Source organism: Archocentrus centrarchus, chromosome 24, assembly GCF_007364275.1.
Source record: "Archocentrus centrarchus isolate MPI-CPG fArcCen1 chromosome 24, fArcCen1, whole genome shotgun sequence".
NCBI lineage: Eukaryota > Metazoa > Chordata > Actinopteri > Cichliformes > Cichlidae > Archocentrus > Archocentrus centrarchus.
Genome location: NC_044369.1, coordinates 15,530,977 through 15,550,900, shown reverse-complemented (window position 1 = coordinate 15,550,900; position 19,924 = coordinate 15,530,977). Strand labels below are relative to the sequence as shown.

Here is a 19,924-nt window from a genome sequence, read left to right as displayed (position 1 = left end):
TTTGCTAGGAGGTACTGAGAGAAAAGATAGTCTTTTTGTATCTTATGTGAAGTAATAGATTTAAATGTTGTTTTCACTTTCGCTCTGTAGTTCTCCTGTGGCCTCTTCCAGACTGTGACTGTTGAAGAACACAGGAATTAAAAAAAAACAACAATGCCTCAATCAGCGGCTATCATCAGTGGGATCCAGCGAATGGTTCTGTACGAGACCAGAGCAGTAAGTCCTTACATGAACCCTTATTATCACCATTTCATCATAAAGGCCAATTCACCTGGATAGGTTACACCTACAAGCAGCAAATGCTTTAAACTGCACTACATTTCAATTTTGTTTAGCTTCCTTTTTGGGCCTCCTGATGCTGACTGCTAATGGAGTAAGATTAATTAGTCCATACTGCAGTACTGTGCAAAAGTCTTGAGACACCCCTCATTTCTTTACAGTTTGCTAGGAAAGGCAAAGTCAGTGATTTTGATTTTTACTATTTTAATGAGCTTGAAGTTCCATATCTGGTTTATTCTTCAACAGAGCCTGAACTCTCTTAGGCAAGCTTTCTTATAATTTCTTTCTGTAGTCTTCAGGAATAGTTCTCCAGGATTCTTTAAGGACATTCCATAGCTCTTCTGGATGTTGGTTGCCTGTTGTTGTGTTGTGGTTTGTTGCACTGAGCTTTGATAATGTTGAGGTCCGGGTTCTGGGGAGGTCAACCCATGACTAAGTGTTGTGCGTTCTTTTATCCAGGTATGCGTTTACTGCCTCAGCAGTGTGTTTAGCATCATTATAATGCTGAAAAATAAACCCGTTACAATCAGATGCTTTCCAGATGGATCAAAATTTGGCAGTACTTTTCTGTGTTTATGATTCCATCAATTTTGACAAGATCCCTAACACCACTGGCTGAAATGCAGCCCCAAACCACGACAGAGCCTCTACTGTGTTTTACAGATGGTTGTAGACACTCACTGTTGTACTTGTCTCCTGGTCTCCTGTATGTATTTGAACCAAAATGTTCAAATTTGGATTTATCACGCCATCAGATCTGTTGCCACTGACTTACAGTCCAGTGTGTAATTTGGCATGTCTCTGCCTTTTCTTCCTGTTTCACTTCCGTAAGAATGGCTTCTTGACAGCCACTCTTCCACTGAGACCATTTCTGACGAGGCTGCAGGGAACAGTAAATGGATTAATTGAAGGGCCAGCTGTATCTCTCAGGTCCTTTGTCAGGTGTTAGGGAATTTTTTTCCTATTTCCTAAGGACATGACTTTCAGATACTGTTCATCAGCTATAGATATTTTTTAGGCCTGCCACTTCTTTGTGGTCCAGTTGTCCAGTTTTACTAATTTCTTTTAAGGATACAATGAAATATCCAAGTTTTTGGCTAATAGCTCTTTAGGAATCACTTTGTTAGTGCAAAAATAATATTTTATGCCTGTCAAACTGTCAAACAATCTTTGGCAGTTTTCATATATTCCAGGAGAGAAAAGGGGAACAAATGTGTTTTTGTAACAGGCTCGCAAGTGTCTGTTATATGTAGACACTACACTGGTTCATCCCTTGAGTTAGGTTCCTTTTTATGCTTGAATGTTTTTATAGTTCAATGTTAAGTGCCTTAACAAACAAACAAAAACCCCAAGTTTTGCTCAGTACTGTACTTAAGACAAACATGCTTACTGTTAAAACCCAATAAGGAAAATGCTCAAAGATTCATAAAACTACATTGCTTCATTTTATTTTTTGCCTCTAATACACATTAATGTCACCATGTCTTTCTCATCCTTGGTATAAGTTCCTGTTAAATACACAGTGGCACAACTATTCATTTAAGACAACTAAAATCCATTACCTTTTTTTAAAAAGTGTTATCTAGTCACTCATACCAATAATCCATACATAATCTGTGTTAATATTAAAAATGGTGGGATGTTGGGTGTGTGTGTACACTAGATGGCAGCAAAAGCTGTTAGTGATCAGTTAACTATACCAGACATCAGGACCTGACATCCATGAGGTCAGGTCAATTTGGCAGTCAATTTGATTTTTTTTTTGTTGTTGGTGTTTTTCTGCTAATTTCTTTACTGCGCATATATTGTAATATAATACCTTTTTAATAATCACAGTGGGGATGTGTGACATTTTCAGTTCCTGGTGCATTTCAACAACTATGATCACTCCTATGCTAAAATGTGTGTGCAAACAGTTTTTTGTTGGCTGTGCTCACGAGTCACATACATTTAGACAATAAGGCAAGAAAACATTTGTCACAGTTGAGTTAGAATTTTTTATTGACGGTGGACACACAGGCTTTCTGTGACAGACAAAGAGGGTTAAATTAGATGCTGGGAAGTGTGGAACAGGACAAAAATTGCTCTAATGGTTGCTGACTGTACTGATACAGGATGTTCCAATTTAGCACTCTTTAGTGGACTGAAAATCTTAAGCCATTTTGCAACCCTGAATGAGAAAAGTAATGACCTGAAAGAAACATGTAAGGAAGACACACATCTTGACAAAAGAACATTACAGTGTAACCTGTGATCAAATATGTGCTGTGCCTGCATGTGCTCTGGACTGTATGCACCTTATTCTAATCTCTTTTCTCATGTATTTTTAAGATATTTACTTTAGTTGAATACATACTTGAATGTAATTTCACAAACTTCTGACACATGACACATTGAGTCTTACTTGGGTTATTTGCTGAAGAAGTAAAATGTTTCATTATAGAAAAAAAAAAAAACCTGGTGCTTTAATGCAGGAATCTGGTTTGTCATTGCGTTAATTCTGTGTCTATTAAATACATATCTTCTCCTGGGTGAATTCTAATGTGTTGTTCTCTCAGAATTGGTTAAAGTCTGAACTTAATGTCATCTAGGACAATGCTGCAGTCCACAAATTATGGAGTCTTGCATTCAGTCTTCTGCAGTATATGTACTTATTAACACAAGCTCCTGTGAAAGCTTAATTGCAATGTGTGATAATCAGCACCAAATGCATGAAATCCCTCAGTGTATTTGTCATTTGTCTTTTCCAGAGGTATTTTTTGGTAGGGAGCAACGATGCACAAACCAAATATCGAGTCCTAAAGATTGACCGCACAGAACCCAGGGACCTCGTCATAATTGACGATAAGGTAAGCTCCGAGTCTCAACGAGTGCATTTTTAATGTATATGCTTATGTAATACAGCACAACACGCCTGGGGAGAAATTGTACAATCACTCACCCCGTGCCAAGTGTGCTGCTGATGACGACTTGGCTGATGGGCGCTGGGTGCGCTCCTTTTCTTCTCCACTTCTTATTACCAGGATCTATGAGCTGCTCTTTTTGATTAGTTTGGTTGTATTGTGGGTAATTATCCTTCTGATGTGATTATTATAAAGCATCCATTACTAAATATTCATCACCCCGCAGTCTCATTCCTGAAGATATTGGAGTGTGTTCTTAGAACTCCTTAAATTCTGTTTTTTTTCACAAAGTGAAAGAATAAGAATTGCAGAATAATGCATTGAAAATAAATACATACTCTAGCATGCAGTACACAGTACATTACTGCTCTTCTCTTTGGGGTCTGTGTTAATTGTAAAGTTTATTATGTAAATGAGATGAAGTTTCTTGCAGATAAAGTGCATGCAAAGCTACTTTTTAGTCTTTAAACATTTCAAAAACAATTTGGAATGCAGCAGATCTATTTTTGGACTAATTGGCCTGACTGGCACTCAATCTAATCCCTTTTGTAGAAATTTTGGCCCATTGATTAAACAAGGGCTGGTATTCATTTACCTGTTATTGCACAGAAAGAATCATTAGTCGTCCCCTAGTGACAGATTTAAGTAACTTTTGTTAGAACATAGCTTTACTTACTTTAGATGGAAATCAGATTGGATTTCATGACAAATTAATACATAAACTTTATAAACTCTTCATCAAATGCATATTTAATACAGTACATGCATGCATGTGTATATGTTTTTGTTTTGTTCTGCAGCATGTGTATAATCAGCAAGAGGTGAAGGAGTTGCTGGGCCGCCTGGACCTGGGCAACCGCACTAAGATTGGTCAGAAGGGTTCCTCAGGCCTGTCCAGGGCTGTCACAGCTTTTGGCATCGTGGGTGAGTATACTTCCTCCACTTTGCAAAGCAACCATGATTGCAGTGCAAAATAATGTCAGAATGTACCACACATCCATAGCTGCATGTGTTGGCCTAGTTTTTCCTTTTTAAGTGCCAAAAAAGAACACCTGGCAATCTGTTGCACATCACTGTAATAGTTCAGATTTTTCACGTGTTTTCTGTCATTCTTTTCTTACATGTGCAACATGTTTAGAAAAAAAATGTAATTAATTCAAATTTTTTTCAAAATTGGCTTTATTTTTTCAATATTTTATGTAATAGTGTAGTATGCTGCCTAAAATGAATAACTTTTTAACACCTTTAAGAATGTTTAATTGGGGACAAAACTTAAAGGAAAACTTCTGTGAAATAGCAAAATCATTATTAATCTGCAACAATAAAATCTCATCATCTTTTGTGTTTTGTACCTTGTCCCACAGGCCTGATTACAAATTTAGACAATCGTAATCTCTCTTTTTTTTTTTAAAGCAGTCATAATATATCTTTTCTTTGTGGGATTCCAAACAGTTGAATGCAGATGACTCTCATTTTCTCAAGTCAGCCTAGTTCTGTTTGCCCACGCCACAAAAGACAAGGCACTGTGTGTTAGAAGTTTTGGTCCACAAGTAGCTACTCCATGCTTTATGTTACTTATATTTTGTGTTGACAGAACAGACAGTGGATGGATTTATTCCCATAACAACAGTAATGATTTCCTCAGGGCCCTTTGTTGGGTTACTGAGTCTAAACAATTTGTCTTTCACAGGAGTGCACATTTGTGAGAACGTGTCTGCAGTAGTTACCCTTTAAAATGTTCAGGCCGATCTCTCGTCGTGGTTAAGTCATTTATTACATATTCCAATGTCATACGCAGCACATCATTTTCACAAAAAAGAAGAAAATAAAACACAGCTACAAATTAGTATTTAGTTCAGGTGAAATAGTTTGGTTACAGGCTCAGCAGAGAGATAAGAATATAATTTGTTCCACAAACACACAGTCCCAAGAAATATTGCTGTGACTGCATTTCAAGGGACCTTATTAAACATGTGTATAATGTCACTTATGGTGCAACATGCCTTCTTCTATATTAACTAGAAACAGTGAAAGTGCATCAGTGACCTGTACCAGATATAATCTGTGGTGGTTTATAATTTACTAAAGGCTATGTCTCAGATAATGATGGGAAAGCTCCACTTAGTGCTAACAGTAAAAGCATGCATCATGTACAGTATTTGAACTATTTCTGCAGGACAAAAACTAAAACAACTTCTGGTAAATGTTGAAAAGTAGAAATTCTAATCTTTTTAAAGTATTTTTTTCATTATGCATTGAAAACATTTTCCATATGTTATTTGAGGTAAAGGTCACACCTGCATATGCATATAATAACAAAACTGGACTAAAAGTAAGTTGTTACATTTTTAATTAAGTCAGCCATTAAACAAATATTACAAAGGTCTCAGAGACTGTTACTGAACCCACAGTAACCATGTTGCTTTGCAGTCCTGATTCTTGTTTCTTGTGGATTGCCAGCCCAAAGATTGCTGTGTGTCCATCCTGGTCTTTGCAGCAATGATGCGTACGCTGCTGTGAAGTGATGTGTGTGTGACACAGTTTTCACATGCAAAACCACAGACTAAACTCTGTTGTGGTGACATTGTGTGGTGCTTTCCAAATATAGGAGCATGTAAAAAATATGCACTTTTTAATGGGTTACAGCAGATCAATACCAGGACATGCTCCCTAGTAAAATGGACCGAACAGCACTGGCACTTTTAGTTACGCTATCAAGTCCAAATCTGACCAAATAAACTTGAAGACCTAAATAAGAGTAATAAAAATCTGCAACAATGCATGGAGCTCTGATAAGCTGCCAGTGCTCATGTGCTAGTTTTTAGCAGTTTAGCATGATTGCTAATTATTAGCAGTTAATGAATAGTGCAGCGGAGTTAGTTTTTACAAGTGATTGGCCAATAATCAGTGCTAAAAATTTGCCCTGATGATTTTCGATAGGAAATCGGGAAATTACCAAAGTTATGATTTCTTTTTTTGGTGAGCATTTCCATTTCCTGCTAAGGAAGACAAAAAAAAGTTGCCAGTTGTTGGCCTGAGGTTACGGATTGGTCTGTCATGCTGACACAGACAGATTCTCTGTCATCTGCTTGAATAATCTTCGTTCACAAGCCGTCAATTTGCAATTATGTAATAAAAGTGTGATGCAGCCATGTAGGGTACACTGTGTATTCTAACAGGCCCCTTTCCCGGTAGCTTACTTATTGCAGTATATAATGAATATGATTACTGTAAGTATATTTTTATTTGCAGATTTTGTCAGTCTGACCCATCTGCTCCAGGAAGAAAGACAGTACACTAATACAGGAATACAGGAAATCACTTCTAATACTGGAAGAGAGCTGCACAAGTGTTGTTTGCTCTTACGCAGGGTTATTGCTTCTCAGTCATTATGCAGTTAGAAACAAAACAAAAAACTTAAAATTTGGACACATTAGCTCATCGTTCCATTAAACCTGTCACACGAATGCCTATGAATGAGCTTGGCTTACTTTACAGCCAATTCCACAGTGTGATTAAAGATGACATTAAGTTGTGTAAATGTAATTATATCAAACGTTTTACCTATTTAAATATTTCCTGTGAGATCTTCTCTCTTTTGAGTTGATGAAACTGAATATTTTTGGTTAAAATACTGCAGTATTTTGCAGATTAAGTACACCCCACTTCAAAGTGTAACTTCAGTGTACATACTGTGTTGTTTGTGTCTACTGTATGCTGCGTCCAAAGTGGATGTCGGGCCAAAAATATTTGAGTTGGCTTAATAAGCAATTAGGTGAATGCTAATCAGTTATTACATATAGCGTGTAATCAAAATATTTACACACTGAGGTCACAGCTTTGTGTTTTTGAAAGATCCTTCTGGAACCACAGGAGACATTAAACAACTGTTCTCGAGGCCTGAGTAGCACTCTTGACCTCGTCTCTGTATTTGTAGATTTGTCTTTGTACCTGGAGACAGAATTTGAACCTCATTAGCTTCACAAGCCACCTGACAGGATAATGGCATTGAAGTATCTGTGCTAGTAGTCCAAATGTAAGAGTGCTCTTTAATCAGCTGTAAAATTGCTTCTGTGATTCACAATTCATCCGTTAACCAATTAGTTGTAATAGTAATTTTGTAATAAAAGGGAGGTATAGTTCTAGCAGGCACGCTGACATAAACTGTTTTTCTTTGTAAGACATTAAAAACATACAGACGTTATTTTCTAAATGTCACAGATGGAAAAAAAAAAAAAAAAAAAAGCTCATCTGAAGCTGAAAGCAAATCACTGACTATGTTTAGCACAGTATTTTCTGGGTCAAATTTTCAGAGAGTAAATAGAGCAAATTACATGGTTAACGTTGTGAAATATGACATACATACATTCACGATTCACAACTGCCAGTGGAGCTATTCGCTCGTTTGCACTGTCAAAGCTGCCGCTGATTTGCTGGCAACATTAAAGTTGACCTACAAATCAACTTGTTTTGAGCTCCTAAAATGTATTTAATAAGATTTCAGATTTGCCTTCTTTTTGTTAGGGTTTGTACGATTCCTTGAGGGGTACTACATCGTGTTGATCACGAAGCCCAGAAAGATGGCTGATATTGGTGGCCACTCCATCTACAAAATTGAAGACACCACCATGATCTACATCCCCAATGACTCGGTCAGGGTAACACACCCTGATGAAGCAAGGTATTGTGTTACTCAATGTCCCATCACCCACATTTGCTCTCACTTACACGCATACTTTAATTTTATGCTGAACCTGAACTGAAGTTGTGACATTTTACCTCTTTTAAACTGGACAGAAACCACTAAAAATCACATAAATCTGGCTTTATTTATATATATAAACATCAGTCAGAAAAGGTGCAGTCAGCTCCAGCTTCAATCTGTAGTGATAGACACCCAGATTCCAGGGTAGCAGGACTGAGTACAACCCTGAAATAAGCTAAGCTTAGAAGCAAAAATAACAAACTCAAGGCTGACTCTATTCTGCTGTGTAAGGCTGGCACCCACAGTTGTATTCCAGGCAAAAATAGTACTGCAATACACAATGTGACAAACAAAAATCAAACACAAAGGCAGACTCATCTACTAGAAGTGGAAAAGGACTCAAAAGCTTTTCTAATAGTGTTTTAAAATCCAGCAAATATACACAGGTACACAGTTTTAGTGTGAAAACAATATTTGCCCACTGAACCTTGAATGTGGAAGAAGTATCAGTTATTTATAAACTAAAACAAAATCCACAATTATTTTAAAAGTCTGGCAAATATGAAAAAATAGGAAAATAGCTTAAAGAATATTGATAAATTCATTGTTACATAATGGTATTCCCATTTTTATACTAATCTGGTTGCCACTAGTCAAGTGGCAACAAGAGTTCTCTTTGATTCATGAGTCTAATTTTCATCTGAGACTGGAAAAGTACTACTTAGCAGTCATCTTTAAACACTCTAGAGCCCTTATTTGGGTAGTTATTTTGAACTATTATCAAAGTTAACTTCAAGTATAGCACCATCAGTCAAATCTGATTAAAAAAAAAAAAAAAACACTTAAGAAATTTGCTGACTTTGCCCTAATATAAAGTTTTAAAAGTCTTTTTTCCCCCACCTCCACCTTTGCTGTTGCAGAATTCTCCCATACGTTTCAATTCAGGAGTACCATATGTCTGTCTTAAAATGACAAATCACAAGTCCAGTTTCAGATCAAGAATCTATGCAAACATGATAATGGTGTGTGTGTGTGTGTGTGTGTGTGTGTGTATATATATATATATATATATATATATATATATATATATATATATATATATATATATATATATATATATATATAATAAAACCAATTGGTAATAATTGTTTTATTACAGTGCTGTTTACAGATGAAAAAATCCTACTTTCCATGCAGTGTAGCTAACTGCGAATTGCTGGATTAGCAGATTAAAAATGAATGCCAGTTTGAAACAGTCTGAATCACGTTTTCTGTCTAGTCAGATGCATGTTTGACTGACTGAGATGTCCTCTTACAGGTATGTGAGGATCTTTCAGAATGTGGACCTTTCAAGCAACTTCTACTTCAGGTAAGACAGGTTCTCAGTCCAAAATCTCAATGACAGAAGAAAGTGACTTTTGAGAGCCAGCTTTTTTTTTTTTTTTTTTTTTTTTTTTCCAACCAGTATTGGGACTTTTATTTTCTGTTTTGACTTTTACATTTAATTGTAAGACTGATGTACCCATCAACACATCAACAGTGCACACTTAAGAGTCTTTAAATTTGTATATTGTTTAAAAAAAGCCAGGTTTTCTTTTTCTTTTTTGGTTACATTTTACACACGTGCCACACAACATACAAAAGATGTCACACACCAGAAGGCTGAACACGTGTGGTGATGCTTTGCTTTGCTCGAAGGCTAAAACATCTAAAAACGTTACTGATTTCTTTGACCTTCATTTTCTTCTTTCTTGTCTGGCCAGTGTGGCCTTGGTTGGGATAAGATGTCTGCACATGGCCTGGAGATTTCATTTAAAGTTATGAATCATTTCATCACAGTTTATGCAGAGGTTTTACAGTATGAAATATGACAATGAGGAAAAATATCTCCTGATTTCATTTTGAGTCCAAATGCATATTCAAAACTAAACTTTTTTTAAACACTAATACAGTCGCTGAAAAAATACAGAATATGCTGTCTTCATATTTTACATTAAAAAGTTTACTTTCAAATCATTGCATACTGTTTTATTTACATGTGGAAAAAAGTATTGGAGTCTGCAGCACAGACTGTACTTGTTTCATATGACTTTGCTTTTGTGCTCTGCAGTTACAGCTATGACCTGAGCCACTCGCTGCAGTACAACCTGACTTTGCTGCAGAGACCTTATGAGCAATGGTCTTCAGCAGATTCCTCCACTGAGGAAGAGGTACACACACAGAGCAAGCAGGACAGCTTTGACATCTTTGAAGATGAGGGTTTGCCTACACAAGGTGAGAGGAAGTTTATCAATATTTCTTCCATTTTTTTTGTTCATTGTACCAGCTTGGCAGACAGTTCAGCAGGAGCCCCAAACTGTGCTTTCAGTTAGGAGATAAAACATTGTGTTGTAACTGAATTACACACAGTGACAGCAATAGTTTGTTAGATTTAAAATCCACTGTGATTTTGTACAGAGATAAAATTACATAAATTGCATTCTTGTCCAACAGTCAGTAGGCTGAAAAAGCAAAATAAACCTATTAGAGAGAGACAGCAAAAACTTTAGGAGTGGCCAAGTCAACAATCTAGTACATTCTTAAAAGAATGAATTTACAATACCAAAAGGCCTGAAAGACAATTAAAGTGGATGATGGCAGAATTATTCCATGTTTAAGAAAAACAGCTTCACAACATTTAAAGCCAGGAACACTCTCGAGGAGGTAGACATATCATGTTCAGAGGCTACAATCAAGAGATGCCTTCACGAATGGAAATACAGAGAGTTTACAACAAGGTGCAAATCACCTGTTATACTTAAGAAGAAGTCCAGATTAGACTTTTCCAGAAAACATCTAAAAGATCCTGAGAAGGATACCAAGATTAAACTGTACCAGAGTGATGGGAAGAGAAAAGTATGGAGAAGGAGAGAAAACAGCTCATGACCTGAAGCATACCACATTATCTGTCAAACAGGAGGGAATGTTATGGCATGGGCATGTATGGCTGCCAGTGGAAACAGGCCACTAGTGTTTATTGATGATGCGACTGCTTACAGAAGTAGCAGGATGAATTGTTAAGTGTACAGGGCTATATTCTCTGCTCAGATTCAGCCAAATACTACAAAACTGATTGGATACAGTGCAAATGGATAATGACCCAGTGCATACTACAAAGGCAACCCAAGAGTTTCTGAAGGCAGCAAAATGGGATACTCTTCAATGGCCAAGTTAGTCACCTGATCTCAACCCAATTCACTTATTAAATCCAAAAGACCCACAAGCAAGCAGTAACTAGAGGTGACTGCAGTAAAGACTTTGCAGACCATCGCAAGAGAGGAAACGCAGCATTTGGTGATGTCCATTGGATTTCATCCAAATATTAAAAACTTATAGTCATTTTTTTCCCAATTAGTTTTGAGACTCTAAAAATCAGTGCTTGGTATAAAAATGTACAATTCCTACACAGTTAATGCAAAAGTTTTGCATTGACTGCTCACCATTGTAGAAAACAAGACAATGTCAGCATAATTTAACTTTTTTTTTTTTTTTTAATGCCAATTAAAAGTTAAAAGTCACTGTTATGTTTGAGAAATACTTTTTACTTTCTCTGACAGAAGATTTGTGCCATTTATGATGTGTTTTGTTTTTCAAATTTTTTTTTTTTTTGGTCATTTTCTCCTTTGCAACTGATAAACTTGATGGTTTCCAGTCCAGCAAATGATTCGGTGTTCTTATTTTCTCCCCACAGTGGTTTATGGTCTTCACAACGAGCCGTATTACAAATATGTGTGGAACGGGAAGCTCCTGGAGCAAGTCAAAAATATAGTACATCGTGACTGGCTCATGTATATAATCCATGGCTTTTGTGGTCAGTCCAGTATCCTTTGAGCATCAACTGTTTGGACTTCATAGAATTGTTTGCCTGTTGCTTTTTCAATTGCCATGACCCATTTTCTATGCTTTTTATGAGAAATTTAAAAGAATGCACAAAACGTTACATCATACTGTGTTGAGACTTTGGCTGCATCTGTCAGCACCGATCATTTTAAATAATCAGACACAAGATGAGCATGCAGCTGCACTACGAGCAGTCCGAGGGAGACGGAAACATTGCAAAAATGTCTTTGATTTTCTTTTTCCCCCTTTTTGTCACAATCAAAGGAACAGGGAACTGCAGTCATGTTTTAACAGTAAAGGAGTGCTTATTTGAAAAATTAAGTGAATAGCTGATTACTTGAAGTGTGAATTGTGTGTGTGTGTGTGTGTGTGTCTGGTGGGGGGGTTTAACAACAAAAAAGTTTGTAATGTTTTACACCCAGTGCTACAGTCGGCTCGTGTTTCTTCAGCTCTCACATTGTTATCCTTTGTTGATACTCCTCGTCTCTCAGCCTCAGCCCCACTTGTTGAACTGTGTTCAGCCCCCACCAGATCACGTGGATTGCACTGTGAGAGAGACTGTGTGATTCATCATGAAACTGCAGAAGCAATTATTTTGTTTTTAGGGATTTAACAAAGCAAATATCAGAGTGTATCAGGTATGCAAACACAGGCACTTGCAGAATCTCTCTGCCTGTTATCTCCAGGGAGAAACCACATTGTGCATATTAAATAGATGAGTTACACGTGCTTCTTTTTGGAGACGTGCCTATCTTGTGTATGAATATTTTTTCGGATTTTTTTTTTTTTTGCTTTATGTCTTTCATTTCAGTCCCTCAGTACCATTTTCTTTGAAGTTTTGACTGCAGACCAGGAAATTGTCTCTACATTAATAACTTGTTTTGTTTTTTTGTTTTTTTAGTGATATTGATTCATGGGTAACCGGTGCAGAGGGGCTTTGCGCTTGCCTGCCTCTGATTTATAAGGGTAAAAGTCTGCCTCAGGTTCAGCTTCAGATTTTAGTAATTTACCATTGTGTCTCTTTAAGCAATGTAAAATATGTTTCCTTTTCGCTGTTCATCCAAAAAAAAAAAAAAAGCCCCCTCATTGATATTAATGCATATTCAATACGCACATACTTTCAAAACCAGATTTTGTATTTTATGTATTTGGCTAAGGTCTGCGCGTCTTCTACAGATAAACACAGAAGTGCAATAACCTAATATGCACTTTGCAATCAGGGCTGCCACCAACTGTCGTCTCCCTTTTTAGATGGCGTGCTGCCACCATGACAGCGTGTGGGTGTTTTGAGTTTATAAAATTCCTGGAAATTGTTTGGCATTCAGTCCTCCTTTCTGAGCCGATGAAAGGCCCATTGGGTGCATTGAGAGGAGACTCAGCAGATAGGGAATACGCAAAAGCAAAGCTAAAAAAGAAATGCAGTGGTTTAATCAAGAACTTTACATAAGGTTTCTTAGTCTGTTAATGACAGAATATTGGTACTGATGGGATAATCATAAGATCGGAAATAAATATAATCACAATTTTTTTTTTTTTTTCCTTCTTTCATGTTCAAACTAAAAGTGACTATCATCACTAAGAGCCAATGTGAGAGCACGGCTGGTGTGAAAGAAAAAACTACTCCAAAGATGACAGTGAATTTTGTGTTTGTTTCCACTTTATTCCTCCTTTACCCAACACCTGCAGAACTTCTGATCTACGGCCGACCGGTTCACATCACCCTGATTGCCAGGCGCTCCAGCAAATTTGCTGGGACCCGTTTCCTCAAAAGGGGAGCCAACTGCGAGGTACAGCAGTTGCCAGGGTAACAGGGGAGAGCAGATAGTGGAGAGTGGCCTAAGGGCCACCAGACTCAGGTTGATCCCAGGGGGTTAATTGGACACACTTCCTGTTTTTGGAGTGGGTATGAGTGTCTTTGAGGGCCTCTTGACCAATGTAGTTTTTCTCATTCTCTTTGGACTACAACACTGGGATAAGGTTGTGCATACTATTCAGTGTTCTGCTATTGTGGGAAAAAAATTACAAATACAGTAACATTTATATTTAACATCAAAACAACAAAAATATAGCATTTCCTTGTGATGTTCTTTTGTCTGTGGGAAATGTTTCAATGAGGGTGACATGTTTGGTTTTCCAGATATGTTAAAAAAAATAAAAAATAAGGCAGCAATTTCCAGTATTTACTATTCACATGACTGTAGTAGAAGGTGTTTAAGAATGAGGAAGGTAATTGCAGGCCTAATGTTAGAAATTACACATTCATTTTTGAAATGTTTACCATGTGAAAGGTGAAGTTCCTTTGATCCCAAACATACTGCTGACACCTGAACATATTGAAGCAGTGTGGAATCATCTCGATAGAGCACAGAACAAAAACCAGCCAAACACCCATAAGAAAGCTTGCCTAAGATATTGCTTTTTTAACATTTCTTCTTTGCTTTTTCTCGTTCTTTGCTTTGTTTTTTCAGGGGGATGTGGCTAATGAGGTAGAGACCGAACAGATCGTCCATGATGCCTCAGTTACGTCTTTCACAGCAGGAAGTTACTCCTCATATGTCCAAGTACGAGGCTCCGTCCCGCTCTACTGGTCCCAGGACATTTCCACCATGATGCCAAAACCCCCAATACGATGTAAGAGTTCTTGCTTTACACTTTAAATCTGTCTGTACATCAGCAGCTTTGTTTGTTTTTAGAAATATTAGGCTGAGATGGATAAGTGGGAGAAGATGGATGGATCTGTAATGTGGTGTATTTTATATTGGGTTTGTCTTTTTGCTGCTTTAGAAGAAAGATATTGAAGAAAATCTATATTAAAATAAGAGAATATACATAGAGTATACCCAGGCTATTCTTTTTAACTACTGGCAAGAAGATAGAAAAATAAGAAGTCTGTGAAGGCAGGATGGCCCCTTTTGGCTTTCATCTTTGTATCCACCCTGTTTCATTATAAGCAGGATAAAAACACAAAACCATGGCCAGAGGGAGGTGATTAGGTACCTGAGCCTGTCAGTGAGGACAGCTCTGTGTGTGTGTGTGTGTGTGTGTGTGTGTGTGTGTGTGTGTGTGTGTGTGTGTGTAGACTGGTGTTTGCATGTGTACAATGCCCGTATTAGATTCTAATCTTTTTTTTCCCTTTGGTTTGCCCTTTTAATTCATCCTCAGGTGACATTTACCTGTGTAAGATAGACACAGAGCATGTCCCTGAGATCCCTCAGTGTGTCATCTTCGCTCATCGTCCTGCTTCCACTTTGATCCTTAAAGACGGTCCTTATCTGACATTTCCTAAATGTTGCCCAAACCTTCCACCATCAGTTTAACATTCAGTCTGTTTATGTATGTTAACACAGTTTTCTCTGTGCATGACATACTTTCTACTCTCCATCATATTTTTGCCTCAGCTGACAATAATTTGTCATTAATTATCAGATAATTGATCTGAGTCTAAATCTCACCAGGACACCAGAATGGTTTGGCTCTAGTCAAATCTTGGAAGACTTGAAATGGTCTGGAAAGCTTTCAAATGGACTCCTTATATTGGATAATTTTTCTTATTAAATAAATGACCAGATATGACATTTTTGTCACATATTTTTACTTTAGTTACTTTTAGGACCTGCGTGGAAATCAGTTGATGATTTAGTTTGTATTTATGCAGAAATTCAAAAGCAATCACAAACTTCCGAGCCCCGCTGTGCTAGCTGAATCTAGGTCAGCAATGTAGCTAAGAGACAGACTGAGCTCAGTGTTTGTGCATGCAGAGCACAGACATCCATATTACACAGGTCATCACCCTGTGCCCCATCTCTGATATATGCCAGGACTCATTGTTACATAATTATGTCCTTCTTAAGGAGGTGACCTTAACTGGTGACTTTCCTTCACCGTCACTGCCATTATCCAAACTCCCTTCCCAAGGTGCTTAAGCGCTTTACATAAACTCATCCTCTGAGATGTGAGCACTGGAGAATGTGATTATTATGTGGTTTTAGAGTGAAGCTGAAAAATATGACAATTAATTTTTCAGTTCTGAAATGCAAGCAGCTATGTGGGATGAACTGCAACACAATCTGACCTGTTTCCTTAAGTCTATTTTCTGGCAGCCTCGCTAGTTCAGTTTGGCAACAGGTGTGCAGGTGTGGGGTGCCAATGAGTGGCAAGTGGAGGCAGTAAATGTCTTGTTTTTTTTTTGTTTTTTTAAATAATGACTAGAAAATTGAAAATGCATGAAACACTGAAAAGTGAGCCAGACCAAAGGCTCAGTATGGTGTTAAAGCTTGCAGTCTGTTATGACACTTAGTCATGTGGAAAGGTTTTAAACTCAAAAAGAAAAATAAGGATGCTTTCAAAAATACTCAGAGTACTTTGTTTTTAGGATAAGACTACATGAAAATTGCACTGAAATCTAATCAGTACTCGGTGTGACCACCTCAGGCTTTTAAAGATGCGGTGCTGAACAAATGTATTAGACCACCTGTTATAAAAACAAAAAGAATTTCAAAAACTTGTTTCAAACTAGAAATTCTATTCTTATTTATCAGGCATGTAATAACCTGAATTCACGTTTTTATACCCAAATTTGAGCTGATGCACTGGACTTTTTGGAGATGCCGGAAATTAACCAATCCTAATATTCAACCTCTAAAACTTATTTTCATCATCCCCCTGCAAATGTGATGACACGTTCTCCTTTTGCATCTATTATTAATAATTAATATTTTTATAAACACATGTAGAATTAGGCTTGGTCTTAATTGTTTGTGTCCCTTCTTGTAATTTGTTGCAGGAATACTTCTTAGTATTATTATTTTTAAGTTATTTCTCATGACTTTTGTTGTACTTTTTGGTTTACATTCATGCTGTAGAAGGACTTAAGGGCCAATCAGATGCCTCCATGATACTGTTGCAGGATGGATAAAAAATTTTTTCCTCATTTTGTAGTGGACCAAGCTGACCCATACGCCCATATAGCAGGCCTCCATTTTGACCAGATGCTGCAGCGGTTTGGTTCACCCATCATCATCCTCAACCTTGTCAAGGTAACAGACTTCTAGGAAAAGGGGGAGTCATTTCCAGCGCTGAAATGAGTATTCTAAAATGTGTTTAATGACATGATTATACATTCATTCAGTGATAAACCCACTTGCATGCTATTTACATAAAAACACTCAGAATCTTGTGATATAATTAAAATCACACCACGTTACTGTTATGCAAGTATCTAGACTTAATTATTATTTAAATGACTATTTGATTATAGTTGTGAATTAATTATTAGGCTTTTTCCAGAGTGCTACAATTACTTAACACTTTCCGCCTTCTCTAGGACACATCTGCAGTCTGATGCTTCCAGAAAAGCAATGCAATAAAGAATTGGCCTAATGCCTTACAGGGAGGGAGCTACTTAGATACCCAGCTCTTCTTCTTCTTCTGTTACCCTATCTGCATTCTATTTTCTGTATATATGTTACTAAAAATTGACAGAGACAAAAATGGCATTCTAATGTGGGGATTATATATGCAACAGACAAATGTATTTGCATGAAATATACCTTACCTGTGAGATCACTCAAGAGGGAGCTATTTAAAATTATATAGTGCAATGTACAAATTTCTAATTTGTCAAGCACTCTGATATCAGGGTGTAGGGTGTTGCTGTGGAGCCATTATAGTCACAAGAGATTTTTCTGAGTGCTTGCTGATTACAAGCAGCTGAAAAGCTGCCTTGAATATTGATCTCCTTCTGCATTGTTCTGGAAACACGAGCGCACCTGTGATTAAAGGGAGCATTTCATCACACACCAGCACATTTGCAAAGATCGACCTACTGCAGCTTTCACCATATTATGCCTTCACATTATATTGCTGGGAAATTACCGTAAATCATTTAAACTGCTCGCAAGATGATTACGTTTAATAATAAATTATGAAGATAATAAATGCTTTAGCTTGTTCCGTATTGCATTTTTATCCTTTTGTGCAGCACTGTTAGTTTATGTTGGGCACACTGCCCACTACTCCGCGGCTTGGGTCTCCAGCTCACGTTGTCACTCACAAGGGGAGCTGTGAGATGAGGGACCAATCATAGACCTCAGAGGTGTGCACAAGCTGCAGCCATGTGATATTCGCAGACTGGGGGGAACAAAGGAGGGGACCCCCTGCTAATACAACACCCCCTCGAGATTATCCCAGAGACAGAAAGAGGAAGGAAATGGCATTTAACCATAAAACCCACTGCCATCAATCCCTTAATGGAGGTGACATGGGCCATGCTGGTGCTGCAAACTCTGTAATATGTGCATTATTTTGGCCTGGGCTAATGCATGTATCTCACTGTGTAAGAAAGGAGGAGTAAAGGCGCACATGGCCAAGCATGTGAATGACTTGAATGTTCTGGATAACTTTCACTCTCTACACTTAGATTTAAATATATATATGTTTTATTAATTTTAAAGTAATTTGGACTAGCTCCTTTTTCTTTTCTTTTTTTCTTTTTTTTTTTTTTGGAAATGGGAAAATGAAAAAATGAGAAGAAAGGATGCAGAAGAACATGACACAAACCATTAAACCATTGTTTCCCCTATGGTAAAATATCCATCTATATTATCACAGTGTTCATTTACGTCACTTAAAACGTCACTGAGAAGCCCACGCCTGTACGTTCACGTGTCTGCGTGACTGTTTTTATGTTATCATTCATGATCTGCGGCTGCACTTGTGCACACCTCAACATTATTGTGGCCGCCTTTTTTTTTTTTTTAAAGCTTGTTTATACTTATGAACAATACAAGTCTGCCTTTCTGAGTGTGTGTTCACGTGCGCCGCACTTGTAGAATCTCGTCTGTTTTCAGAAAGTGTGACTGAGAGTGTGTACATGTGTGCCTGTATGACGCTCTCTGCTGAATGGCCGAGGAAATGTGCTGGTAATTTGACTGGTTTGTGAGGTGCTTTGCCACTGCTGGATATTTGAATGGTGATGTGAGCTGCTAAATGATGCGTCCAAGCTGATTATCGCCCCGGGTGATCAGTCATAAAGCCACAGTGGCGTTTATGTGGAAATAGCTTAATGGGTAGTGTGACTGCAGATCACATAGGACTATGAGTTCATGTATTGTAGTTGACAAAGAATAATTACTTTGATTTTTTTTTTTTTAACTTACTCATTAGCGCAACTTTAGATGCAAGGCTTATAATTTTTATAATGTTGCTCCCCCACGTTTGCTCACAAAAAGTAGTTTGACTGAAAATTGTGTGGCTGAACATAAAAAATTGCTTGATGGTCATTTTATTAGGTGTGACTATTCAACTGCTCATTAACAAATATCTAATCAGCCAATCACATGGCAGCAACATGCATTTAGAGACAGTTGGGATGACCTGCTGAAGTTCAAGCATAAAATCAGAAAGGGGAAGAAAGGTGATTTAAATTACTTTGAATGTGACATGTGGCAAAATCTACTGGGATTTTGCCGCACAACCGTCTTTAGGGCTCACAGAGACCTGTCTGGAAAATAAATATCCAGGGAACAGCAGCTCTCTGGGTCAAAATGCCTTTTTCATGCCAGACGTCACAGGAGAATGACCTGACTGCTTCCAGCTAATAGAAGGTAAACAGTTACTTACTAGCAGATTGCTTCAGTTGTCCATAATTTGCATGAAAGTGGCCACTTGTCTGAAAACACTCGACATTTACTTTCCGAGCTGTAGTGAAACTTAAAGTGTGACTAGAGATGGCGAACGTTCAAAGTAAAAGTTGTGCCTTACCAATGCAACCGACACATTTAATTTACTTTGAAGGCAAACGTTCTTTGTTTGCTTCACACTCTTCACAGTTTCTCTTCCGTTTGGCAAGTAGTTTGTGAGTGTCTGCAGACAAGTTAAATATAACATGGCATTTGTTCATGTCAGTGTGCTTTCATGTTCTGTTTAAGCTTGTGCAGCTGTAGTTGAGGTAAAGGGAGAAAATGCTTTTTAAATCTTATTTTGGACAAAATCACTAATCTTTTTTTTTTTTTTTTAAATCAGTTTTATGACCCAATGTTGAAATTAGACGGAAGCTTCAAGATGACTGCCGACTTGCTGCTAGAAGGACTTTGGCTTTTTGTTTTTTCCATTGTGGGCTTATTTCTTACAGTTTATTTTTATTGTTTTAAAAGATTTC

General features: G+C 37.5%; 1 protein-coding gene across 2 annotated transcripts in view; it reads left to right on the top strand.

The window, feature by feature from the left end:
• fig4a (FIG4 phosphoinositide 5-phosphatase a) overlaps positions 1 to 19,924 on the top strand; it is a 59,854-nt gene that overhangs the window by 397 nt on the left and 39,533 nt on the right. For both annotated transcript variants that reach the window (XM_030721277.1, XM_030721276.1), the window contains exons 2-11: positions 91 to 216; positions 3,030 to 3,128; positions 3,983 to 4,106; positions 7,707 to 7,863; positions 9,206 to 9,256; positions 9,998 to 10,161; positions 11,618 to 11,746; positions 13,453 to 13,553; positions 14,235 to 14,397; positions 16,705 to 16,802. In XM_030721277.1, the coding sequence (XP_030577137.1) occupies positions 154 to 216; positions 3,030 to 3,128; positions 3,983 to 4,106; positions 7,707 to 7,863; positions 9,206 to 9,256; positions 9,998 to 10,161; positions 11,618 to 11,746; positions 13,453 to 13,553; positions 14,235 to 14,397; positions 16,705 to 16,802 (1,149 nt within the window). In that variant the 5' untranslated portion in view covers positions 91 to 153. The remainder of the gene's footprint in view (positions 1 to 90; positions 217 to 3,029; positions 3,129 to 3,982; positions 4,107 to 7,706; positions 7,864 to 9,205; positions 9,257 to 9,997; positions 10,162 to 11,617; positions 11,747 to 13,452; positions 13,554 to 14,234; positions 14,398 to 16,704; positions 16,803 to 19,924) is intronic.